This window comes from Prenolepis imparis, unplaced genomic scaffold (genome assembly GCF_030444845.1).
Source record: "Prenolepis imparis isolate NDT839.2.m4 unplaced genomic scaffold, iyPreImpa1.0 SCAF_14, whole genome shotgun sequence".
Taxonomy (NCBI): domain Eukaryota; kingdom Metazoa; phylum Arthropoda; class Insecta; order Hymenoptera; family Formicidae; genus Prenolepis; species Prenolepis imparis.
The window spans coordinates 5,585,352-5,610,891 of NW_028141172.1; the positions used below are offsets into that span (position 1 = coordinate 5,585,352).

The 25,540-nt window shown below is 40.9% G+C and overlaps 4 protein-coding genes across 8 annotated transcripts; 3 read left to right on the plus strand and 1 right to left on the minus strand.

Annotated features, from left to right (window-relative positions):
• The first annotated feature begins 113 nt into the window (after positions 1-113).
• LOC145945420 (uncharacterized) lies at positions 114-10,100 on the plus strand. 2 transcript variants are annotated; one of them, XM_083054413.1, is made up of 6 exons: positions 115-3,081; positions 3,450-4,057; positions 4,288-5,371; positions 6,976-7,130; positions 7,480-8,592; positions 8,677-10,100. In XM_083054413.1, the coding sequence occupies exons 1-6, from the start codon at positions 3,079-3,081 to the stop codon at positions 8,777-8,779; spliced, it is 3,066 nt and encodes a 1,021-aa protein (XP_082910539.1). In that variant the 5' UTR covers positions 115-3,078; the 3' UTR covers positions 8,780-10,100. The 2 variants fall into 2 exon arrangements, with proteins under 2 accessions (XP_082910538.1, XP_082910539.1); XM_083054412.1 differs by having other exon boundaries at positions 114-4,057.
• Positions 10,101-12,919: 2,819 nt separating this feature from the next.
• Positions 12,920-14,910, plus strand: LOC145945341 (uncharacterized). Of its 2 annotated transcripts, none has more exons than XM_083054277.1 (4): positions 12,920-13,292; positions 13,578-13,671; positions 13,761-14,215; positions 14,425-14,910. In XM_083054277.1, the coding sequence occupies exons 1-4, from the start codon at positions 13,189-13,191 to the stop codon at positions 14,597-14,599; spliced, it is 828 nt and encodes a 275-aa protein (XP_082910403.1). In that variant the 5' UTR covers positions 12,920-13,188; the 3' UTR covers positions 14,600-14,910. The 2 variants fall into 2 exon arrangements, with proteins under 2 accessions (XP_082910403.1, XP_082910404.1); XM_083054278.1 differs by having other exon boundaries at positions 13,581-13,671.
• On the minus strand, positions 14,847-16,231 carry LOC145945343 (rhodanese domain-containing protein CG4456). Of its 3 annotated transcripts, none has more exons than XM_083054281.1 (4): positions 16,165-16,231; positions 15,359-15,553; positions 15,054-15,216; positions 14,847-14,988 (listed from the first exon to the last, which is right to left on the minus strand). In XM_083054281.1, exons 2-4 carry the CDS (start codon positions 15,486-15,488, stop codon positions 14,931-14,933), a joined length of 351 nt encoding a protein of 116 aa, XP_082910407.1. In that variant the 5' UTR covers positions 15,489-15,553; positions 16,165-16,231; the 3' UTR covers positions 14,847-14,930. The 3 variants fall into 3 exon arrangements, with proteins under 3 accessions (XP_082910407.1, XP_082910405.1, XP_082910406.1); XM_083054279.1 differs by lacking the exon at positions 16,165-16,231 and adding an exon at positions 15,898-16,065; XM_083054280.1 differs by lacking the exon at positions 16,165-16,231 and adding an exon at positions 15,867-16,030.
• A 739-nt stretch (positions 16,232-16,970) lies between these two features.
• Positions 16,971-24,481, plus strand: LOC145944974 (uncharacterized). Its single transcript, XM_083053695.1, has 13 exons — positions 16,971-17,101; positions 17,453-17,578; positions 17,687-17,868; positions 18,003-18,262; positions 18,340-18,535; positions 18,857-19,134; positions 19,208-19,608; positions 19,694-19,839; positions 20,474-20,793; positions 20,884-21,018; positions 21,101-21,285; positions 21,678-21,832; positions 22,777-24,481. The coding sequence occupies exons 2-13, from the start codon at positions 17,500-17,502 to the stop codon at positions 23,863-23,865; spliced, it is 3,426 nt and encodes a 1,141-aa protein (XP_082909821.1). The 5' UTR covers positions 16,971-17,101; positions 17,453-17,499; the 3' UTR covers positions 23,866-24,481.
• The last annotated feature ends 1,059 nt before the right edge of the window (positions 24,482-25,540 follow it).

Consider the following 25,540-nt stretch of genomic DNA (forward strand, 5'->3'; position numbering starts at 1 on the left):
TTTTTTCCATAAATTTATATAAATATTACGTCTAATATTATGTACATATATAAAAAAATAAAGGATGTTTATATTTAACGTATGATAAAGTACACATTATGAACTATATATACGTAAAATATATTTTATGGAAAAATATAAATATATATATATATATATATATATATATATATATATACACATACATACATATATGTGAGATCTTCAAAAACTCTTACATCGCATCGTCGGGAACTTCGTACCCCGGTTTATTTTCCCTTCATCCAGAAAAATCTGTAAAATGATATGCGCGATAGCTGGTCTAAAATTATATAGATGCACGATTATTTATCGCGCGTGTTCCATATTATCGGATTTACCTCGTAACCGCGTTACGAGATTAGATCTTCAATTGACGGAGCGTCGTTCGCGCGGACGATGAACTGTTAAGAGATAATAAGCGGAGATAATGAATAACGATCAGCGAGAGATCGATAACCGAGCAGAAAGAAAGGGGAACAGCGACCGCTCGCTGGAGTACCATGATGCTGGTAACGCGATAAGAGTTTTACACCGATCCCTTTATATATGCATTGTCCAGAGAGAGAGAGGGAGGGAGAGGGATGAAAGAGGGTGTGCACCCGCGTTCGATAGCTCCGTCGTCGCTGGTGCGACGAGGATGGAGGATGTGTTGTGTACGCGCTGATGGCTACATGTATATTATTAGGGACGGCAAAACCGTCGACGACGACGTCCTCGACATGCTTAGCGTCGTGGATGCATAGAGAAAGGGAGGAATCCGTAGGGAACGGCATACAGAGCGTTTCATAATGCATATATAGGTACATATTGCGTGATCAACTGAATTTTCCCTCATTTACTAAGGGTAAGAAATTACTCTACATCCCCTAGGTCAAGGTTATTACGCGAATAATACGAGGTGTCGCGCGAACTGCGTTTTTATCGGATGAAACTTGAAGAAGCGAACGAAATTGTACAAAGAAGAAAAATCAAAGTGACCTTCTTTTTCATGTAGAAAGCAATTTTTCAAAGAATACCGCACAAATCTTTCTTCAACGCGGAGTTCGATAGAATCGCGCGAATTTCGATGTCTTTATTGAAGAAGACAACGCGTATCTTATTGTTAGTGTCTTCATTGAAGAAGATAATGCGAGTCTTGATATCTTCATTGAAGAAGACAACGCACGTCTTAATATATAATGCCTTATTCATTGAAGAAGACAATAACACATGTCTTCATGTCTTTATTGAAGAAGACCGCGTTATCTTAATGTCTTCATTGAAGAAGACAACACACGTCTTAATATATAATGCCTTATTCATTGAAGAAGACAATAACACATGTCTTCGTGTCTTTATTGAAGAAGACAACGCGTTATCTTAATGTCTTTATTGAAGAAGATAATGCGAGTCTTGATGTCTTCATTGAAGAAGACAACGCCCGTCTTAATATATGTATAATACCTTATTCATTGAAGAAGACAATAACACATGTCTTCATGTCTTTATTGAAGAAGACAACACACGTCTTAATATATAATGCCTTATTCATTGAAGAATATTATCTAATATCACATGTCTTTATTGAAGAAGACAACGCGCATCTTAATGTCTTCATTGAAGAAAACAACACACATCTTTGTCTTCATTGAAGAAGATAATAACACGCGTCTTCATGTCTTCATTGAAGAAAAAATCCGCGTCTTTATGTCTTCATTGAGAAAGAATACAAATGGATGAAGAAAATGGTAAAATTTTGATGATTGTTTCGTCAAATTAGACAATTTCTAGGAAGGAAAATACTTGAAATGGTGTTGAGAGTCAGATGGAACGTCCTGTATACATATATCGACATCAAAAGTCTCGACGGTTGACGAGCTCGCAGACAGGGGAGTGAGAAGAAGGTTGAAGCTCGCCCACACCTGTCAGCCTACCTACTCGCTATCACGCGATGCTGAAGAAGGCAAACACTAGCGGCTTCTCTCTCATTTCCACTCATCGGAAATCGGTCAACCATCCCGAACAATCGAACCGCGTCTTGATAACAAACGTTACGCGCGCGACTACATAGTCATCCGTTATATCATGTATAGGATTCGATCATCCCGACGGTATGTTTTCTCAAGGAACGTACGGTCAATGCGATTGCTTAATCGACCCCCGGAGAGCGATTACTAGAGTGCAAAACGTCCGATAAGCTAAATCCGAGCGAAGAGCCGTTATTCATCCAAAGAAATACATTGAGAAATTCTGTTTTACTTTCCCCAGGTGACGTTCTACGGATCGCATCAATATATGATCAGCAAGATCAGGAGTGACGGATCTCCGCAAAGAGGTCTCGCGCATAGAGAGTTCCCCGGAGGCTCCCCTCGCATTTCGGCTGTCGTTGACGAGCTTCGTGAACAGAGATGGAGATAGAGAGGGGACGAGAGAGAGAGAGAGAGGAGCAAAAGCCGATCGATGCATTGAGGCGCCTAGCAGCCAGGCAGGCAAGGCATAGCTCTCTTCGCGAGCTCAACCCCCAGTTTCTCACTCCCTGTCTCTCTCTCTCCCTCTCGGTCGCTTTCTCTCTCTCTCTCTCTCTTCACCCCTGCCGCGGCGACACACGTCGCCTGCAGCGGCGGCGCTCCTCCGGGGAAGATACGCGGTTGTGTGCAGTTGCGCATCGACCTCCGGGACGTGCACAACGGCTGGCGGCGCTCCTCGTGAGTGCAGCGGCGACGGTGGCGGAGACGGTGGCGCTTAGGCGGGGTTCCCGTCGTCGCTCTCTTTCCCTTGCGGGAGACTAGGTCGTCCTTATTATCGTCGTCGTCGTCCTCGTCATCGTCATCGTCGTCGTCGTCGTCGTCCTTACGATCGAGCCTGTCGAGAATGTCGAGAATGTCGAGAATGTCGGAAGTGCCGACGACCACTGCCGTTCGCGATCCGCGATTTTAGCATCATCTTCGTCTTCATCATCATCATCATCCATCATCGTCGTCGTCGTCGAGCCGACATGCCGACGTTCCGAGTCAACCAAGTCCGGATCGCCCCGTCGGAATTGTCACTGTGATATGCTCCTTTCGTTGGCGAATTATTATGGTAAACCAAATCACCTATGTCACCTTTGATGATCCGATTATGCCGGGTGTGGATTTAAATCGGTCTCCCGTAATCCTGTCTCGCGGGTGTTTTGGAGCGAAACAGGTGTTTACGACGCCGCGTCTCGATGCACATATGTACATCATCGCGCCGCGGGGCCGATCGATTTAAATCCCGACCGCTTAAGACCTCTACGGACTGACGTTAACGCGATCAACCCCCAGAGTCCTCCGTAGCATAGTAGAACTGACGATTCTTGCCAACCATCATCATGTAACTTACATTGCTGTACAAAAAAATGATTGTTCAGATTAGATGATTAGAATTCCAAATGAAACCTCTTTAAGGAGCATGCAATGTATGAGCAGGAGATAGCTGATACCGGAGGAGGATCCGGGAACAACGCTAGACAACAGTGTCGATCGGTGCATCGGTACATCCTCTCGCTGCTGTTGCTGCTGCTGATCGCTGACGCGTCGAACGGCATTGGCGTCGGGGGTGGCACAGGGGGAAGTAGCGGAATTGGAGGGGGAGGGGGTGGTGTCGGTGTCAGCAGCGGAAGCGGCACTTGCGGGTTGGCCGAGTTGACGTGCCGAGACGGCCGATGCGTGCCGATCGACGCTTACTGCAACGGCGAGGATGACTGCGGCGACGGCAGCGACGAGCCGGCGATGTGCACCCCGTGCAATCGCACTTATCATGGTCGCGAGGGACGCACCTACAAGCTGGACCTGCCAAGACCCGCCGAGGAACGTCTGCCCTTTCTATGCCACCTGACCTTCACCGCAGCCGGACAGGGCTACGGTGAGCTGGTCCAGCTTCTCTGGGATGCGTTCAGTGTCGGTCGCGTCGACCCGAACGCTAACAACTACTTCACCAGCTGTCCCGAAGGCTCGCTCCAGCTGGCTGAGCTAGGTAGACACTTCACCGGGGGCTCCTGGTGCGGCGTCGGCGAGGGTCGCGCGACCTACTACAGGTTCGTCTGCCTGTTTCTCTCTCTTTTTAGCTCTTTTTCATGGGATGATATTCTTTCAATAAATTGACGCGGAAAAATTCATTCTTTATCTTCTTCTTGGGCCTCTTCAAGGCCTTTTTCCTTCTCATCACGATATAAGCTACCTTGCTGGTTCTTTCTCTCAAAATTTTCCAGATCTCTTGAGGGATCTAGAATCTGCTTATTCATAAAACTTATTATTATTTTTACAGCGAGACCAGTACAGTCACTGCCTCTATACGGCTGTTTCACGCGCCGTCGACGGTGCCGTTCGAGTTCCGTCTGCGTTTCCGCTTCGTCTCGCGCAACGAGGCGGTCGCCCGATTGGGCAAGCCGGAGCTGCCGGTCGAGCGGGGTTCCCCGGTGCCGGGGACCTATTGCTCCCGCAACTTTTACGAGTGCCACTTGAAGCAGTGTCGTCTGCAGAGTCCGAACTATCCCGGCGAGTATCCGCGCAACGCAAGCTGCCTCATCACCGTGCGTCAGAAGGAAGTGCCCACGTGCAAGCACGCGATGATATCCGTCAAGAATACGCCGACCGGCCCGGTTAGCCTAAACACCGCCGTCAACGCCAGTCTCAGCGTCTGGCAGGACTGTCCGCCGGAGAGGGACCGGTTGATCTTCCGCGACGGTGCGCGCACCGAGGATCCGGTGCTCCTGGTGTACTGCGGCGGACCCTTGCCGACGATAACCGCGCGCGGACCAGCCATGCAAGTGGAGTTTCGCAGCTCGCCAGTCGCGGTACCCTTAGGCGCGGCGTCTCTGCGACTCGAGCTCGAGCTACGAGTCGTCTACGTCGACTCGGACGGTCTGGACTACGCCAAGGGTGCCCAGGGCTGCCACTTCTTCATCAACGGTACCGGAGTCGGTGCCAAGAGGAGCGGCGTTATCAGGGCCCCGTTGCACGCGCTACCACCCGGTTCCAGCTGCACGTGGAACATCAAGGGAGCGGTCGGCGATCGAGTGTGGATATATTTCTCGTCGTACTCGCAACGCGACCTGACCGGCAACGGCGAGAACAACGCTAGCAACGGCCAGTCGGCGATGGACAGCACACCGTTGTCGCTATTGTGCGCCGTCAAGCTCATCTTCTGGGACGGGGCGCCGAACACGGGTCAGCCGATGGCCACGCTGTGCGACGACACGCCTAAACTCTGCGCCCACGCGGCGTTGCGAAACATCACCAGGAGCACGAGACCTTGCACCGAAGAGGAAAGCTACTTGACTGCCGCCCCGAGTCTCACTCTACGTATGGAGACTGTTCTGGGTACAGCCCTTCATCCGATCAACTTCCACGTAAGTATATTTATGTACAAGATGCTATCCAAAGTTTCAAGAATTTGCTTATAAAAAGTTTCTTACCCTAACAAGTCCTAATTTCCACTATCGCTTTCATATTGGGCTTGTATACACCGATTCTAGCGATTTTCTCATAATTAGAAACAGCTTTCGAAGTCTGCTGGAGTTGACATGTTTGGCATCTATTGAGATTCTGTTATTTGAATATCTTAGGGAAAAGGTAAAAGTCGTAGGGGATATGAGATCGGGTAGAGAAAGGAGAAATTAATCTCTTTCACTGCAAAGATTGCTATTCAATTTTGGGATCATATATCCATGATTCACCCTCTTATGACTTTGAAGAGAAAGTTAGGGTCATTTCTAACTTTTTCTTGAAGTTCCTTAAACCTTCTTGTTGGTCTTGCTGGTCGTTCAAAAGACGAACTTTCCTGCAATTCGTCTCATGTTCAATTCATCCGCCAATATAAGTTGTACGACAGGCCAATGAATTCACCAGCATTGCGGATGGTTCTCCTTCTGTCTTCAAGGATTCCCGCGCTTTCGCGATCGTTTCCAGAGTCGATCTAAACGTTCGTCTTTGACAGATCCTATTTAAAACGCTTATACCATTCAAATGTTCTTGCTCGGCTTAAAGCTCGGCTTGATCAAAATCCTCTTTTAGCATTCAATGGGTTTCCGTCGCAGTTTTATTAAGCTTGAAGCAAAACCTGATGCAAATTCTTTGCTCTTTAGCATCAGCCATTTCAACGAACGCAGAATCACAAAAACACGGTGTAAATGAAAAAACGCTTGCACTCAAAAAGACGCCACTTAGCAGACTGCTTTATAAATAATATAATGTCATATATATTATATTATATAAATAAATAATTACTCTCATAGTTTAATTAATTCACGTTGAAAAAGATCAATATTATAATCAGCGCAATTTTCTTTATAAAAATTTTATTTCTTTCTTTTTCTTGCTTTTACGGAATGATTTTTATTGAAACATTTAATTTATGCAGAGATTATAATTAATTAAAGGAGTTAATCATATGATTAATTAAAAAAAATTTTGTATATACTGCTTTTTGTGCAATATTTGTTTCTTTCAATCGAATAATTATTTAATTATCTTTGAAGAGGAAGATGTTTCTTCTTCAATTGGCTCTTGACCTCAATATTAGTTCAGCTTGATGCTATAAAATTATACCGCATCTCTCTGGCAAGCATCACCATCTTCCCTAGCCATTACATGCATCGCTTTAGATAATTGTTGATAACACAATAATAAACTTTGAGCAACGCGATTCACGCTCCGTTAGCTGTGTATAAATACACATTAGTGTGGATTAGAGTTTCATAACAATTCTGTCATTGATTTACCCGATCTCTCGCCATACTTACTAAACAATATTGCCATTGATTAATTCATCCAGCCTCAAGAACCCTCGTACATAACACTCTCATCTCTCCCTCTCTCTCTTTCCTTTTGTAATAACAAACACACAATTATCTATTTAGCATTATTAGAGTAAGCGATACAAGTTTGGCGCATCAGTCCCTATCTGTCCAAACTTGCGCCGCTCGCTCTAATTCCCTGCATTCCTTCATTCCAGGCGCGCTACGAGTTTGTCTCCACCCTTCAGCCAGGCGAACCCTGGGACGATGGTATCTGTAGTCGAGTATGGCGCAAAGCGCGCGCAGGTGAAGTGATGTCGCCCCGTGATGTTCGTCTATTTGGCCGCGGTGGTTCCAGCAAGTTAGATTGCAGGTAAGGACCGAGTTTATACAATTGAGCAGTCGTCACCGAAAAACGAAGACAAACTGAGAATTCAAAGTTCTAGCAAAGTGTCTTTCAGTTCGAGTATTCCTCATGAGAGATGTACAAATACATTCGCTAAAGGGCTGTACGATTTGTTTGACTGGTAACTCAGTAATTATCCAATATTTATCTTTGAGGCTATTACATCTTTCTTTTGTTCAGCAAGTCATAAGCTACAACATATGAAAAGAAAACAGCCAATTCCACCGAAAGCCAAAATCCTATGTATTTGGTGCGGGATCCTTTGTAGATCGATTTCGATGAAGATACACGGTTGACCTTGATCCTAATTATACAGGTATCGTGTGGAGGCCGGCAGCGGCGAGCGGGTCCGCCTGACATTGCACAACGTCAGTCTGGGCGAATCCACCATGTGCACGAGCGATTCGGATCCGCATACCGGTAGACCGCGCTGCGTTCACGAAGTTGGATCCAGGGAGGCGCGTCTGGTCCTCTACGAGGCGCCGTGGCGGGACGTGAGGGTTCCCCGGGCGTGTCTGTGCGACAATACGTCGCACTTGCCTCTCACGTACATCTCCTCCGGCCGGGCGATAGAGATAACCTTCCTGGTAGATCAGCAGGCGCCTCACGAAGACTTCGAGACGCTCTTCTTCTACGCCAGCTTCGAGCTGATCCGCGTGCCGGAGTGCCCGCGCAAGCAGAGAATCCGCGGCGAGGGTGGCGAGCTGAGATTCGTGTCGCCTCCTCTATCGAGACCGGATATCTACTGCGAGGGTCTCCCGTGGCTGGTGGAGGCGCACGAAAACCGGTCGCTCTTCGTTCTGACCTGGGGCTGGTTTCTGCCGTTAGAACCACCGATTACAGGCCCGGACACACCTGGTGGAACCGGTACCGGCGATCAGGTCAAGTGCCCGACCACTAATCGCATTCTCCTCTATTCCGGCTGGCCGCCAAAGCTGCTGAAGGTCGTGTGCCCGGCGGAACCGGGCGCCCGCGAATTCACCGTACATGTGTTCTCGGAAGAGTGGTTGGGCGCGACGGAGGAGGGCAAATGGCCAGGTCCACCGAGACCACCAGCCCTATTGCTGGATTTTGTGGCGCGAGAATCCGGTCAGGCGGCCGCGTCCTGGCTGGAGATCTCCAAGAGCCGAGCGGCGCTGCGTCGACAGCTACGTCTTCCGGAGAGAGGCGTAATGACGGAGAACGAGACGAACGGGATGCCAGCCCACGTCGGCGACTGCCCGCACAAGTGTCCTGAATTAGGCGCGTGCATCGCCTCCAGTCTCTGGTGCGACGGACACGAACACTGCCCATCCGGTCACGACGAGGCCAACTGCGGCAACGGCGCCCGACTCCTGGGGCTGCTGCCGTCCACCGTGTGGCTTGTCATGGCCGGTGTCGCTGGAATTGTCACTGCCTTCGCGTGCCTATTCACTATTCTTATTAGCAGGTACAAGCTCTCTCGAGCTAAAAATAAATTGTCATTGTTAATTAATATATGGTGAAATATATAAATGCAACCTTCTTCTTCCAGATCCAAAGCTCGCACAAAGAGACTTCACTACAAGGGAACGAAGAAGAGCAAGAAGCCGCGACGAGCACCTACGGAGGAGACGCTCCTCGGGGCGGCGTCCTGACATCAGTCACCCGGTTTCGTGGAGTACATTCACGTGGACCGGGAAACGACTGTCTAGCGACGCTACATTCTGTGCTTCACCGTCCAACTGACTAACTCTATTCGATAAAAAAAAAAGAGAAGAAGAAAATGAAAAATAGATCTCTCCCGTGGTGCCATATACATGTATATATACATATAATTGCGTGGCGGTGGCGAATTCTCGAAATTCCCGCGTCACGCGTGTTCTCTTTTTTCGCCTATTCGTTCCCGAAGATGAAGAGACCTCGCTCGTTCTCGCATCGATTCGAGATGCCGAAATAACAAAGTCGCAGGTAGCAAACGCACGTCGTTTGACGTTCACAATGACGTTCATTTGCTACCTGAGATCAAGGGTTTGTTCTTTGTTGCTGCACTGATGAACTAGTGCAGTAAATTGGAGTGAAACTAAAGATCTGTTCTTTTCAACTGAACTGGCTGCTGAAAAGCTGAAAAGAACAGACCTCTTGTCTCATTTTAAGTCTGCTCTTTTCAGCTGAACTGGCTGCAGAACTGGCTAGTTCAGAGTTTATCTCTTTTCTTCCTTTCCCCTTCAATGTGCAGTAAGAAAGATAAACTCTGTCTGAACTAGTGTAGCCAGTTCAGCTGAAAAGAACAGACCTTTTAACTTATTGCACCAGTGTGCACCAGTTCACCAGTGCAGCAATAGAAAACAAACCCCTACTATCCACCACCGAATGTCTTCTGTTGGCGAGATATTATAGTGACGTATTTATTTGTGATAGTTCCCTATATTATATATATACATAATTATATTTGGTGCTTTCCAGCAACGAAACCCAGTCAGTGACACATAGTATTAACTTGTAGCTACTCAATTTACTTCACTGCTAGAGCGCAGGGTAGTGACTTTACATAGCTTCTTCAAAGTTGTAAGCTTTTTTAAGTTTCTTTTTAAGTTTACCTCCTTTACTATTGGAATTACCACTTCACAGAAAATAAGAATGATACCAAATATAAAAATGTTGGTATCCAGAATTGGAGTGACACAAATCAACAGCATTTTAGCTGTATAAACGTTGCTGAAAAGCACCCATTAAGTATTATACATATACATACACACATACACACAAAGTGTAGACTTAGATATAGCTTTAAGCACGTCTTACCAGGACGGAAAGTAAATCCCGGAATTGTCTGGCGGGATTCAGGTGTGAAGAGTACGAAGTCTACCTTTTAAATGCTATTATTACCTGAAGATTCTCGCTAACGCGCGCGTTCACACATAGCGATAATTATTTTAGAGATTAGAAGAAGGAGAAAGAGAGAGAGAGAGAGAGAGAGAGAGAGAGGGAAAACGAGTTACGTATCTCTCACAAATTATTCTAACAAAAAAAAAGATATATATATAAAAATAGAGATTAGAGAGCTGGAAACAAAAAAAGAGTACGTTTTACGAATAAGATCATATATTTCAGAATTATATGAATAATAACGAGATTAATTGAACGATGTTGAAATATAATAAAATGTGTAGTTAAATAACAGAGATAAAAACAGGTCAGGGTTCATAGAATATAGGTATATGTATAGGATGAAAGATATGTGAAGAGAAATGATATACTTCTCGTCGCGTGTTTCACGGTTTCATGCGGCGAAATTTAACAAATATACTGCCTTTTTCGCACGTGGAAATATTCTAATGTCAAATATATAATTGCGTTTATATATATATATTCGCCACTTGCGATAAAAATTCCACATCTTTCAATTTTTGGGCTGTAGATTATCTCATATAATATTATGAAAACTTTATTTACATCTCGTCGCATCTTCCACAAAAAAATATATAATATATATACATTTTCATATATTCTTTTACATATATGTATATTAAGATTATTAATTTTTACATGTTATAAAATATATTAATATTTACTTGTAAATTAAATTGATTTACACACAAAACATATATGATTTTCAAGTTTGTAAAATTCTATTTTATTCAATTTACTTTATATAAATATACATATATTTATTTATTTATTGTATACACATAAGAGAATATTTGTATAATATATAGATTGTAAGAAAGAAAGAGAGAGAATCGCAGAAGCAAAATATTCTAAAACGACGAGAGAGAACAACGTGTGTGTTGGTTTTTCACATTATTGAGCTTAATATATCTTTTTGCATTCTTGTTTTACGTACTGGAATATAAATAACGGAGAGAACAAAAGAGACACATCGATCATTCATCCATTTCGCTCCGACTCTTCATCTTCCAACAGTTTCAAATATCTTTGTGTATATATTTCGCTCTATATATAATATAGGGTGTTTTACAAATACATACTAAACACACATACACACACACAAAACTTTATTGACAAACTTCCAAAACATATCTTTTTGTCGGAGACGAGAATCTTTTTCTGCATTTATTATCAGAATTTCCAGACACGTCTAAATGTTTTTCAACACTGACATTATTATTTGGAGGTTTGCCAAAGGATTCTGAAAATATTTCCTCTATATCTTAATTTTATACTATTAACAAAAAAAATATATATATAATATATATAAATATATATATACATATAAATATATATATTATATAAAGATATATATATATATAATTAAGTATTATATGCTACGTAAGCGTATACAGGGTGTCCCAACGATCAACTAATAGATAGAATGTCAAAATAATTAGAGCGATAATTGTCAGGACCCTTTGTGTATGTACTTACGTAAGTATATATACATATGCATATATAATATTAAGGTAGACATAAACTTATATAGAGAGAAAGAGAAAATTATATATGCACCGGACCATAGTAGAGAGATTATTTATTAGAAGAAACCTCCGCGATTTAAGGCTCAAAACTCGCTCGTTATTCAAACTGCAGTGTACGAGATATTATATAAAAAAAAAAGCACTGTGCCACTCGTGTATACACACCAATTTCAATAAAAGCGACAGCTCTTGTAGGAAACATCAGAATTAGCGTGTCACATTTTTTATATCTTTTTCTCACCGCATTCCTCCTCTCTCGCTTTATTGTTTGTTTGTTTTTATTACGCTTTATTACTGTTTGTTTGTTGTTATTACGCTTTATTTGTTTTTATTATTCGTTTATATAGCAAGAAAACAATATGTCACGATTGCTTGTCAAATATAGAAACATTTTCGGATCTTTAATTAAAAATTAAATTTATTTTATTAAAAATTATATTTATATTATTTTATATTAAAATTATTTTTATTTTATTTAAAAATTATTTTTATATTATATTATTTATTATTTAAGGGGGGGGCTCCTGGGTGCTCACCGCGGCCATATTGGATTGTGACGTCAGAAGCGAGAAAGCACACGCTGAAAATTCTTAGATGCCATTTTTTAATGAAAAGATATTTCAATTAAACAGCACTTCAGATGGCTTTAGCACACTCTTAAAAAATCCCGAAAACTATCCTTTTCCCTTTATAATCAATCAACAGCTGTAAAATGATCGAGTTATCAGACTTTGACATGCGGAATGACTGCGCATGTGCAAAGACCAGACGGACTGGGCTTCATAATACTACATTTTACAGCTGTTGATTGATTATAAAGGGGAAAGGATAGTTTTCGGGGTTTTTTAAGAGTGTGCTAAAGCCATCTGAAGTGCTGTTTCATCGAAATATATTTTTATTTCGAAATGGCATCTAAGAAATTTTAGCGTGTGTTTTCTCGCCTCTGACGTCACGATTTCGACATGGTCGAAGGAGCCAGGAGCCTTAAAAATTAAATTTATTTATTTTATTAAAAATTATTTTTATATTATTTTATATTAAAATTATTTTTATTTTATTTAAAAATTATTTTTATATTATTTTATATTAAAATTATTTTTATTTTATTTAAAAATTATTTTTATATTATATTATTTATTATTTAATTTAAAAAATTAAAAATTCAATAAGCAATTGCATGACACTTTGTTTATTTGCGTTATTTTTGCTAGAAAATTGAAAAAAAAAATGAATTTTGAATATATAGCAGATATACTCGAATGATGATTTTATCGACAGTGTCTTGAAAAATTAATTAAAACGTGTATCTTAAAAATGATAGATGGCAGTACTAAAGTTTGATATAGTGTCGGTAAAGAAGTGACGGGTAAACGTAACCTCTCGTTGTCAAAAATAAACGCGTTTGAGAAAACATTGAGAGAAAAATGAGGGGATGGTATTATATAAAAACAGATACAAAAGAAAATAACTAAAAACAATACACGAAATAATACAGAAAAACAATATACAAAGATAAACCTTACGAAAACAGAAGCAGTGATATTAAGTGCATCCTAACAAAGTGAAGAAAGCACCCAAGGGACAGATATAAAGAGAAGAAATAGCGTGAAAAAGGAAATAGCAGAAAAATGATGAACGAAAAGATGATGGATGCGCGAAGACGCGAGAGAGAATTAATAGGATTACGTGGAGTTGCTGAGGCTTGGAGCAAATCTCCTATTCATATCGAACAGTAAGAATCCTTCGTTGAACATATTTGACAATGTCAACTTCAGCAACCGTAATACCTGAAAAAGAATCATAATCTTGCAAAACTATGTATATAATTTGTGAGTCATAAGATTAGAATTTTCGTGTTGTTACTTGGACAAATTTTTATAAACTTGCAAGTTAAAAGAATTTATACAAGTTGTACAGTTTTGTTTTTAGGACATATATGATGCGATTCATATATATATATACAATCAAAGAAATATGTCTAACATATTAAAATTTTGGATTGTTTCTTTATTCGCAGCAGTTCAGACGAGGAGAGTGAAGATTTGATCAAGCAAAAGGATAATATTTCACCAAAGAATCGCAAGAGAAAAAGACACGATACCAAAAAGAAGGTATTTAAATTAATTCAGTCGACATTAAATCAAATCTTTAGAACGAAAAGTACTTGTAACAGAATTAATAAATATTTTGTACCTTATAGAAAAGTAAAAAACTGAAGAAGGAGAAGAAGGCGAAGAAGGAAAAAAGGAGGGAGAAAAAGGCGAAGAAGGAGGCGAAGAGAGAGAGGAGGAAGAGGAAGAAAGCGAAGAAAGACACGGAAAGTAGTAATTCCGACGACAGCAGCAGTAGTTCCGACAACAGCAGCGACCAGGAGGTCTGGGTGGAAAAGACTGCCGTTACTGATAAGCCAAGACCCAGGAAAGGCTCGAGTTCGGACGACAGCGGCGCAGACGATGGTACGGTGGGACCAGCTCCAAAACCACACGTTACGCTCTCGGCCAAGGACTTCGGCAAGGCCCTGCTACCAGGCGAAGGTGCGGCAATGGCAGCTTACGTCGCTGAAGGCAAGCGTATACCCAGAAGAGGCGAGATCGGCCTCACTTCGGATGAGATCGCCTCCTACGAGTCTGTCGGTTATGTGATGAGCGGCAGCAGGTAACGTCTATGCAGAATTATGCGTTAAAAATCTTTACAGCTGTCTATTCTGATATTATTAAAAGAAGAATATATAGTATTTGATCCTTCGACATAAGCAAGCATTAAAAATTAAATTTGAAATTAAATTGACAAACACATTGATAAAGTATGAAGGATGCTTGTTAAAGATATATACATCCATTTTAAACGTCTATTTCTTCTTAAAGACATCGTCGCATGGAAGCTGTTCGTATACGTAAGGAGAATCAGATTTACTCTGCTGATGAGAAGCGTGCCTTGGCGATGTTCAGCAAAGAGGAACGACAAAAGAGGGAAAATCTTATATTAGGACAATTCAGAGAGATGATTAATCAGAAGAAATTGGCACAGGAGAATAATTAAGACTTGTGTAATGTGTATATAGTAAATTCTCCTGTAAAAATTTTTTTTTGTATAACGTTAAGTCTTTATATATTAAGATAATACAGAAAAAAATCAATGTGCATGTATATACTTAATAAGTACTATCCAGTTTGTCAGAGCGTTTTGACAAAGAATATAATACACTCTCAAATAGATTGATATAATAAATATTTATCTTTCTTAATATTTCATTATTTACAGAAGTAGAACACATCACAGAATAATTGCAGTGTGATTTAGAAATAAGTTTAACAGTGACAATTTTTTTTTAAATACATTTGTAAGGACAACTTTCCTCTTTTTTATTCAATTAATTTTTACTCTGTTTGCTTTCCCAATCCAGCCAACCTCCGGTGTAATTATGTACCCTGCAAAATGGACAAATGTTTTAATATAATGTTTGCTATGATTCTAAAAGATATCCTCAGCATACCTTGTATACCCTAATTTTTGCATCGCTTCCTGCACTGCGCCACTTCTTTTACCAGATCGGCAGCTGAATATAATTTTTGTGTCCTTAGAGGGTTTACGTTTGCCATAGCGTTTCTCAAATTTCTCTTCCGAAAGATTTAGGAATATTTGTCTGACATTGTCCACTGAATAAGTACATTATACATTATTATTATTAATGTACATATGTCTTATATATTATGTATGTTGTGCGATAAAGAGATACGATGATTATATTACATTCGATATGTAATAAACTTGAAAGGAGATAGAAGAGGAAATTCCTACTTGGTATATGAATGCTCCCGGGTAACTTTCCGGTCTCGTTTATCTCCGCATGTTCCCGAACATCGACAATCAGAACGTTATCGTCCTTTTGCGCCTCCAGAAGCTGCTTGTAGTCTACGCTGAAGGCCATTTCGCATTGAAACGCGGTATCCGCTTCTCGATAAGGCGAATTGGACGAGTGCAAACTTCGTGTCACTGAAAGAGAGATCGTATCTTATCATCAAGAACGTTCGTTACACAAAATAATAAGCCAAAACCACAAAAAAAGAAGATAATCATCTTCTTCTCTTTTCTTTTTTTTTTTATAGCTTCTTCGAAGATTATTGATGGATTTTGTAGATTAAATTGTTATATGTACTATCATAAAATAGTTTATTTAGTCTAATAAACGTTCGTTAATAAAAGATAGAAGAAAAGAAGAAAAAGAAGAAATAATGCTAAATGAAAAAATGAATAAAAAGGATTTATTGCAAAATGCGTGATCAACAGTTTTATCTAGATTTTCTACCATCAGTAAGAAAAAGAAAGAAGATATGCACATCTGCCTGATGGACGATCAGATAAGACTTCCACAAATCGCCGATAATTCGGATCTACCGACACGTAAATATATCTTCGCAGAAAACCCTGCGATATGAATATTTGATGAAGTCGACGAGAAGCTCTATAAGTGTACATGACGAATGTCAGCTTTTTCGATGATAAACAACGATTGTTACCAACCGAGTCTTGCGTTATTTACGCGGTTGTTTTGTTTGACAAAACTTGCATCATATCGCGTATTTTGCAAATATCTCAAAAAATACCTCAAACGTATTATAAACAAATGAAACCCCCCGTTTTATTCGGTCAACTTCTCGGTTAAGGGTTAAGGTTGTATATTGACGATATATAACCTTGCTTATAAAATACAAGAAAATAAAATTACAAAATGAGAAGAAATATAAAAAGACATCATGCAAAAATCAGATAATTAATAGGAAAATAAAAATAAAAAGATATCGTGCCTTTAGATGATTTTAAAATTAGTTGGATAAGATGAAGATGCTAGATAAAGATATATATGAGATGAAAATATTAGATAACATGAAAATGATTTTGTTTTAAATATATATATATATATCTAGATCGATAAAAGATAAAATTATAGTACAGTTATTTAAAAAAATGTAAATTATAAAGGGGATATAAAAATATATATTCATATTATTTTTATTTGTAAGTTTTTATCGCTTACTAATTTAAGTATATTTTATTATAAGTATATCTAAACCAAATTATCTTTAAAAAAAAAACCAAATTATCTTAACATTATTCTAGATAATTTAGTAAAAGCAGATAACTTTTTTTTCATCTAAGATGCAGATATAGATAACACATTTTTATTATCTATATAAAGATAAGATGACGGCAAAATTTCATCTAGATTATTGTAGATGATCATCTACATATAATTTCATTTAGATAACAACAAAACACTGAAGATATGTAACGCGAAAAAAATAATGTTTTCTTTTTGTTTCTTCTCTCAGAGCGCGTTTCCAATTGGCCGAAAAAGTCGCGCGTTGAGAGGCCGCCCTAATTAAGGTCCTCTCTGGCGCCAGCTGGCGAGGAATGCGGCAAGCAGTTCTTTTTATTTCACGCGTACAGACACACAGGTGCGGATGAGAGTGTACCAATTATCGAAGATAATATCACGGAGAGATATACTTGGGCCTCGGTCTTATCGCAGTTTCGAAACGAGTGAGTAGAAAAGCCGCGAGGAGATACGGGGAGCCCCGGAAACTTCGAGCCGAGATTCCGGCGTCTTGTCGTCGTCGTCCTCGTCGTCGTCGTCGTCGTCATTTGTTTCTCGCGAGCGCGACCTCGCGCGGCCACTGCTTGGCAGATACACCCTACACCCCGATGACGATACACGACGAGACGATGCCGTCCCATTGTTTATTTACGCGACTCTGCGGGAGATCAGTCGGAGGAACTCCACTGAGTTCCTCGGTTTTTCCTTTTTTCTTCTTTTCTTTCTTTATTTTTCTTCTTTTTCCTGTACCTCTTCTTCTGGAGAGTATACCATTTTTTCTCCATGTGTGTTTTTAGACGGTCATATAAGATAATCCACGTCAAATGAGCTGAACTTTACGAAAATGAGCTCGCTACAGCAAGGAAACAGGTTTCTCCCATTCCCGACTGGCAATCTACAAAGGAAACAACTGTCGATGCAAGGTGCGTCTTCATAAATGGTGAAGATGGTAGCGATGAGAGGCTGTGAGAGATTACAGTTGACAACCGGTCCCAGAAAGATGCTAAGCGAGGTGCGTTTCTTCTCCGCAGGTGGTCTTCCTCAGAGTTTGAGTGGTAGCGAGACCGATGTTTCCACATCTAATGAGAATCTAAGCAACGAAGAGAGATACGTCATAAGGCACACGGCACGGCAGGAACCGCAAGGTCAGGAGAATCAACAGCAGAGTCCCTCTAGGTCCTCCAGTCACAAGGAAAACATACCAAATATTCAGGTGCATTTAATATATATATATACAATAAATACAGAAGAGGATTGTAAACAATGGAATAATTATTGTGCATATGTATCTTTTACGACTCAATATTATCTCCTTATGTAAAACTAAGATGATTTGTTACAATGTAGGGCAACCTGCATAACAGGAACAGTCTGAAAGAGAGTCTGAACGGATCGAATAGGAACAGTCTGAAGGAGAGCTTAAACGGCTCCAATCGGAACAGCCTGAAGGACAGCATCAATGGGTCCAATCGAAATAGTTTAAAGGACAATCTGAGCAATCGTAGTGTAGGTTCGAACAGAAGCAGTCTGGACGTATCGACGAGTTCGTACAACACGTTGATTATACACAACGCCAACGACGACAGCTCATGGATACCGTCCGGAAGGTGAACAAACGCTTTTCTCATTACTCTAAAGACTACCTTGCATCCTCTCATCTGCATCTGATCCATGCGATCAACAGATTGTCGGGCATGGTGAGAGAACACGCAGACGTGGGCTACTTGTATTGCGATGGCAACGGCAAGGGTCACACCAACAGTCCTACGATGCAATCCCTGTCCAACCTACCACACGAGGATTACGTTCACGAGCATTCTGGCGGCGGTGGTTGCCAGGAAATTACAGATATCCCGGATGATTATCTCAGCCAGTCTCAGGTATGACAGACATCATTCATATAGCGAACAACTAACAGATGCTGAAGTAAATAACGACGAATTCAGCATTATAAATAATTTTTAAAAATTATTTAATTATATTTAAATAATTATATGTATAATTAATTATTAAAATAATATAATAATTATATTAATATCATATAAAATTATATTATATATATATATATATATTTATATTATATATTATATTATATATTATGTTATATATTATATTATATTATATTACAATTATATAAATTATATATTATATAAAATATAATTATATTTAAAAAATTATATAATTATATATAAAAATTACAGGTTTTGAAACATCTCGCGAAGGAGGTGAAGGTGCCGCCGTACAGCAATAATGGAGACAGCTTAGAAATGAGATTGGGAGAGATGAGAATAAGAGATGGGGGGAAGCAGAGTGACAGCGAGTACGAGAACAGGCCGTCCTGCTACATATCCACGTTGTTACCGTTTAACAAGCAAAAATTTCTCGGTCCGACGGAGAAGTTGACTATATCGCGATCGCAGCCCGACCTGTCCAAGGTCCTCAGGGAGGAATTGTATCTCACCCGAATGAGATCACCTCGGTAACTTTATATCTATCCCCCTCTAACCTTCCAAACATTTGTATCTTCCTTTGACACGATTGAATCCTTACAGACCGCAGACCAAAGGACGGGAGGAGATAGAGAGGGAGACAGCCGAGATATGGCAGCCATCGGAGATGGTCCAGTTAATAATTCAGGAGAACAGCGCGTTGAAACTGGAGCTGGGCCGTTGCTACAACAAGGTCTCCAAGTCGCAAAAGTTGGAGCAGGAGGTGGGCAAGGTTCATCGCGCTCATGAAGAGCTGGCAGCTTCTTGCGAACGACGGGAGAAGCTGGAGCGCGCGGCTCGATTAAGACTGCAGAACGATTGTCGTCGATTGACCGAGCTGAATCGCGCCCTGAGGGACCAGATTGACCTGCTATCCGCGCGCACGGACAGTCCGCCGATCGTCGAGACCATGAGGAAGGAGCTGACGCAGCGCGAACTACTCATCGGACAGCTCATCACTCAGAGTATGATTAAAGTTACTTCGATCGCGTTATTTATTTTTTTTTTTTTTCCTAACTATTGCGTAACTCTTGCTCTGTGTATCTCTAGACAAAGAACTGACCGCTGCGAAGGAGAGGCAGGAGATCGAATTGGCCGCCCAGCGGGCCACTTTGCAGGAACAACGTACGCACATCGACATTCTGGACACTGCCTTGACTAACGCACAGGGCAACGTCGTACGACTCGAGGAAGAAGTAAAGTGATTTTTAATTTAACTGATGAAGTATACGTATAATTGAATATTCCCGTTAGAGCAGACGAGGTTTTATTCAACAAATTCATTGATCAGTTTGGTGTATAAATGCTTGAACTCTTGAAGATGAAGAATCCTAAATTTTCTGCAAATAAAGGTAGTAAAATATCTTACTTCAATTTTAAATCAGCGTGTATACTCCCGAGAAAAACCTTGAAATATCAAGATCTTATATAAATTATAAATTTCATAGAAAATTGCTCAATTTTTTAATAGATATAATATTTAAATAAATTAGTACTCTATTTATTCAAGAAATAAATAAATAATAATTTAATAAATAATTTATTTTAATAAATAAATAAATTAGTATTCCTTGAGACATTTATAATAAATTATTTTGTGCTCTGTATTTTTATTTTTATCAGGGAATTCTCAGGGAATTTTTTTAGAAAATTTGAATAGACACTGTAAATAGACTTGACAGATTTCTAATTCGAGAATTAATTATAAATATATAAATATATATATATATATATATATATATATAAAATGATCATGGATAGATATAATAATATGTCACCACTCGTTTAATAGATGTTGATTACGAAAAGAGTTTTCTTGCGTCTGTATAGTGTCGTAAGAAACAAGTGTACGTGGAGAGAGTCGGTCAGCTTCAGCGAGCCTTGTCTTCGCTTCAAGCGTCTAGCGATAGACGAGAAGAGACGGAAAGACAATTGAGAGGTCAGCTGGAGAAGGAGCTGCGCGAGGGTGGCGGAGGTAATGGCAACGAACAGACATCGAATGGCGAGACTATCGTGGATCTGAAGCGACGGTTGCGCGAACGGGACGAGAAGATCATGTCTCTCGAGGGAGACGTGGCCAAGTGGGAACAACGTTACCTGGAGGAGAGCGCGCTAAGGCAAGCGGCCATCGACGCAGCTAGTTTACCAAAGTAAGTAGAAGAATCTTTCTGAATTTTTGCGTAATTACTCTGATCATATTTTCTTTTTTCGTCACGCTCACACATTTTCGTTCCCTTCAGAGACGCAAAGATCGCCGCTCTGGAGAAGACCAGTCAAGACGCGGAGAAATTGATCGCCGAGGCACGCTCGGAGAAGATGAGACACATGGATGAGGTGCACGCCGCGCAAAAGAAACTGGCCGATCTCGAGTCCAGGTAAAGAGGAATCTACTTTGTACGTCATCAAGTCGGATTGTATTATTTGAATCAATCGACTGACGTTTTTTATCCGGACCAGGATGAAGGATCTGGAGTCCAAACTGGCCGAGAGAGACGCCATGATCAGAGTATTGCAGAAACACACGTACGACAAGGCGGACAGCAGTAGCAGCAGCGGCGTGGGAAGTTATCCTGCCGCGCACTCGTCGCATTCAAGCACGTCGGCGGATCATCATACAGCATTGACGAGCACGCCGGAACTTGGTACAGAGATTCTTGCACTTATCTAAATACTTTTATCTATCAAAATAATGAGAGAAAGGACCAAATACATAGGATTTTGTTGAAATTGGCTATTTTTTTTCATATGTTGTAGCTTATGTCCTGCTGAACAAAAGATGTAATAGCCTCAAAGCTAAATATTGGATAGTTACTGAGTTACAGCCAGTCAAACAATTGTAACTAATATCCAATATTTAGCTTTGAGACTATTATATCTTTTGTTCAGCAAGTCATAAACTACAACATATGAAAAAAAAAACAGCCAATTCCGCCGAAAGCCAAAATGTTTAGTGCGAGGTACTTAATTAGTGTAAAGTAAAACACAGTTGTTTTTTTAAAAAAGTATGTAACTAACTATATTTTTTCTCAAATAGTGAGCAGCGTACTCGGTGGTGGCAGCGGATACGGCAGCACCGCTTCCTACGGCGTCACCGACAGCTACAAATATAGGAAACAGGGCAGCTTTGAACAGACCAACAAGAGCCTCGACGATCAACTGAAGGAGCTAGACTCGCAGCTGCTTAGCAAGGTAAGCGCAATAATTTAAGCGCCTGTGATCGTTTTTAACCAGATATTTAGGTGGTGATGGAGTATAATTTCGAATATACAGTATCGCGAACTTCTCTTTCTCTCTCTTTCTCTCTCTCTTTGTTTCATCAAATTTATTTCTGACTTATATCATGAACCTTCATTTTTTAGACACATACATGCGCTTTGATTTACATTAATATTTATATTTTGTTTACGCATTAATATTTATTATTCTTTTTTTTTTTATTAATAGAGATACATTAATTTTTGTGGACGATCACATACTTTGAGTTCTTTAGCAACATTTTAATAGTCATCGCTGATCGTGAAAATATTACAGGTCGAACATGTGAAGGTACTTGTGTTTGTGTTGATAGCTGTTTGGAATTTTTTTTTTTTTTTTTTAATTAAAAGCGTTTTCCGAGGTCAATAGTTGGTATGTACGTTTGAAGGAGATTCATCAAGATCTTGAAAATGGAAAAAAAAAACGTTACATACTGACTATTTTTTTTTCTGGTTGAAGTTACTTTGTACTGATATTAATTAACTTTTTGTGTGATTTAACACAATAATCTCAATTTTTTTTCAAAAATCATGTAACACTTTTAATAGCACTTGAATAACTTTTGTGTTACTATTTTACACAGATGTGTTTAAGCAACGAGTTTCTCTTCTTATTAATCTAGTAGTTTCTTTTTCTGCCAAACATGCTGGAGTAGGTAGCCAATATAGATTAATTCTTTCTACTTGGGTTTCTTTTTTTTTTCTCTCTCTCGAGTTGCTCCACTAATCCCTCCTGACCCTACGAACCTCCTTCCCAACCATCCTCGAAACATCCTCGAATGTGCATGTGCGAGCGTTTTATACAGCGAGCACTAACCCCTTTTCCAGGTCCCGGCCTCCTATCTGCAACCCGTGCGTTTTTTCTGTTTCTTGTTTCAGCGGGCACTTTGCTGTTTTCCAGGATTCTCTAATTCAGGCACTGCGTCGCGAAAAGGAAAAATACCCAAGCCACTACTGGCGGGTGTAGATAGCACAGGTACTTCGAGCACCGCCTCGAGCAAGAGCCGGCTGCTGGACGACTCGTCCGGTAGCGGCGGCGACGTGGTATCGCCGAGCATAATCGAGTTCGCGAACGCGGCCGCCAGACTCAAGGGCACCATCTCGCGGCTGTCTGATGGCGGCGGCAGCAAGCCGACCGAGGACATGATGCTGCTCGAGAAGCAGGGCAGGAGCTCGCAGCGACAGCGGATGACGTCGGAGGTCAACGGGGAGCCGCGTCGCGCCGGGAGTCTACCACCTAGTTCACTACCGCGACCGCCTAGGACCCTGAAGACGACCAGCAACTCGCGCTACTGTCGCCTCAGCGACACGGAGACGCGCAAGAAGTCGGATCCCGGGCCGGGGATGCCGGTGGACGCAACGAGCGGGAGCGGTAACGTGAAGATTACCCGCGATTCCTCCGGCAACTGCAGCAGCATCGAGTACGGTAGGTTCGACACCGCCGCTAAGGTCCTCCGTAACAAGAAGAAGAACCCCGTGGAGAGCTTCATGGTCAACAGCACGCTGAAGAAGTCGTCGGCCACCGGAGGTGGCAGCGGCCACGACTACGAGAGACTGCAGGCCGACACGATTACGACTGGCTGCCGCAAGAAGTCGTCGTCATCGATTGGCAACAGTAACAACTGCATGTCGGAGTTCGCGGTGAAGCACAGAGAGATCCAGAGCCGCTCGTTCATCCCGCCTCCGCCTCCGCCGTCGTCCCGTCCACGCATCGGAGAATACGGTCGACTGAGCGACGGCGAGGCCTCCTCGATGATGGCGGCGGCGACCGCTCTCAAGGGCAGTAGCGGCACGTTGAGGAAACAGACGGGAGGTTCTTCTCGGGGCCAGAGCACCGGCAGCATCGTCAGCAGCAAGAGTGGCGGCCGCGACTCCGGTGGAACTGCCAGCAGCGAAGCGTCGACGGCCTCCCTGCCGCCGACCAAGGCGAGGTCGATACCGCGTCCCAATTATCGCATCCAATTCTGAGAAGCCCGCTATTTACGCGCCGTACATATTCACCCGAGATAGGGTTTGATCAGTCTCGAAGGGAGAGGTCCGTTTGGATATAGTGCGATTGGACAGAACTTGGACACTCGTATCGACACTGGTGCCTAATGTGATTAGCACGATTGACCGATCAGTAAACAATGTGTCCATTTAGGTGCCACTCTGGAGACTCGGTTCGATCCATAGGCAAAAGAATATATATTAAGACGTTATTAGGTAGGGTGTATACTTCTGGGAAAAACCTTGAAAACTTGGTATTCCCAGGGAACTTTGTTCAACCTTGAAAAATTAGGGAATTCTCATGGAATTTGATTTGGGGATTTAGGGAATTTTTAAAAAAAATTATCCTTTTGTTAATTTTATTTTTATTTAACACTAAAGAAATGTATGTCTAACATATATTGCAATATTTAAGTTTTTATGAAAATTTTTTATGTGATTTTTTGATCGACAATCTATATTTTTAGTATCAAGATCATACATAAATTATAAATTTCATAGAAAATTGTTCAAATTTTTAATAGATAATATTTAAATAAATTAGTACTCCTTATTTATTTAATAAATAATTAAATAAATAAATTAATATATTATTTTAATAAATAATTTAAATAAATTATTAGTATTCCATGAGAAGTTTATAATCAATTATTTTTTGTCTCATATTTTTATCAGGGAAATTTTTACAAAATTTGAGTAGACACCCTGTTAGGGTGCTTTCCAGCAACAAAACACAGTCATATACAATATTACACAGCGATCTTACACCAATTGTTGATACTCTTATCAGATGCTGCATTTGAGCAGATCAGTCAATGACCAATTTATCAATTATTTGCTGCGTTCAGCAGAACAACTGCTGAGTTGTCGTCTTATCACTCTACGTTGATTTGTTGGTTCTAAAAGTAAGAGCCAATCACGTTCGATTACTACTAAGCAATTTGTACTGCTGAACGCGACCATTTACTATTTGATACGTGTATCAAGTACTCAGTGAAATGCTGAGTCTACACCAAAGAATAATCCTACTTGTAGCTTATCCGAGTGAGTAGTGTAGATGGTCAAAAACTGGCGAAAGCAGTCGAATGAGCCACGAGTAGGATCATCTTGAGGTGTAGAAAGGGCATAAGCTAGGTAAATGTCGACTTATAATTGGAACGCTGCGTAGCTTTTTTACTTCATCGCCAAAGTGCAGAGTCGCTTTTTTAAAATTTTAATCAGTTTTTAAGTTTTTCTAAAAGTTTATCTCTTACCGGAATGGGACCTTCAGACGACCTATTAAGACCATACTTAAGACGATCTTAAATATAAGATCGGACTATGAATACTCTTCATAGTCGAACACAACATTTTAATTGTGTCGACTTATGTCGTTGCTGGAAAGCACTTTTAGCTGCCTATGACAAGAGAGGGTGGTGATGTAAGGAAATCAAGTCGCACACATAAGTATGTGTATGAGTAGGACATTAACTTCGATAAATCTTTGTTACGTTCGATTTACATATGCTCATGTGCAGATAATTTAGCGAAGTCAGTATACTGGTCCCCTTTCCGCTATTATCACCTTTTCCTCGCAGAAGGTTCCGTCTACCTTTGTCTATGGTTCGACCAGTCTGGAAATAGGATTCGACGAACGGATCTTGAAGAATCGGGC

Coding starts and splice junctions, on each gene's coding strand:
- LOC145945343 (XM_083054279.1), bottom strand. CDS start 16,036: ATGTACACTTATAGAGCTTCTCGTCGACTTCATCAAATATTCATATCG. Junction 15,554..15,897: donor TGATCGTCCATCAGGCAGAT/GTGCATATCTTC, acceptor TCTCTCTTTCAG/TGACACGAAGTTTGCACTCG. Junction 14,989..15,053: donor CAAAAATTAGGGTATACAAG/GTATGCTGAGGA, acceptor TCCATTTTGCAG/GGTACATAATTACACCGGAG.
- LOC145945420 (XM_083054412.1), top strand. CDS start 3,438: ATGTATGAGCAGGAGATAGCTGATACCGGAGGAGGATCCGGGAACAAC. Junction 5,372..6,975: donor TTCATCCGATCAACTTCCAC/GTAAGTATATTT, acceptor CCTTCATTCCAG/GCGCGCTACGAGTTTGTCTC. Junction 8,593..8,676: donor TTCACTATTCTTATTAGCAG/GTACAAGCTCTC, acceptor TTCTTCTTCCAG/ATCCAAAGCTCGCACAAAGA.
- LOC145944974 (XM_083053695.1), top strand. CDS start 17,500: ATGAGCTCGCTACAGCAAGGAAACAGGTTTCTCCCATTCCCGACTGGC. Junction 17,869..18,002: donor AAAACATACCAAATATTCAG/GTGCATTTAATA, acceptor GTTACAATGTAG/GGCAACCTGCATAACAGGAA. Junction 19,840..20,473: donor TCGTACGACTCGAGGAAGAA/GTAAAGTGATTT, acceptor GCGTCTGTATAG/TGTCGTAAGAAACAAGTGTA.
- LOC145945341 (XM_083054277.1), top strand. CDS start 13,189: ATGATGAACGAAAAGATGATGGATGCGCGAAGACGCGAGAGAGAATTA. Junction 13,672..13,760: donor GACACGATACCAAAAAGAAG/GTATTTAAATTA, acceptor TGTACCTTATAG/AAAAGTAAAAAACTGAAGAA. Junction 14,216..14,424: donor TATGTGATGAGCGGCAGCAG/GTAACGTCTATG, acceptor TTCTTCTTAAAG/ACATCGTCGCATGGAAGCTG.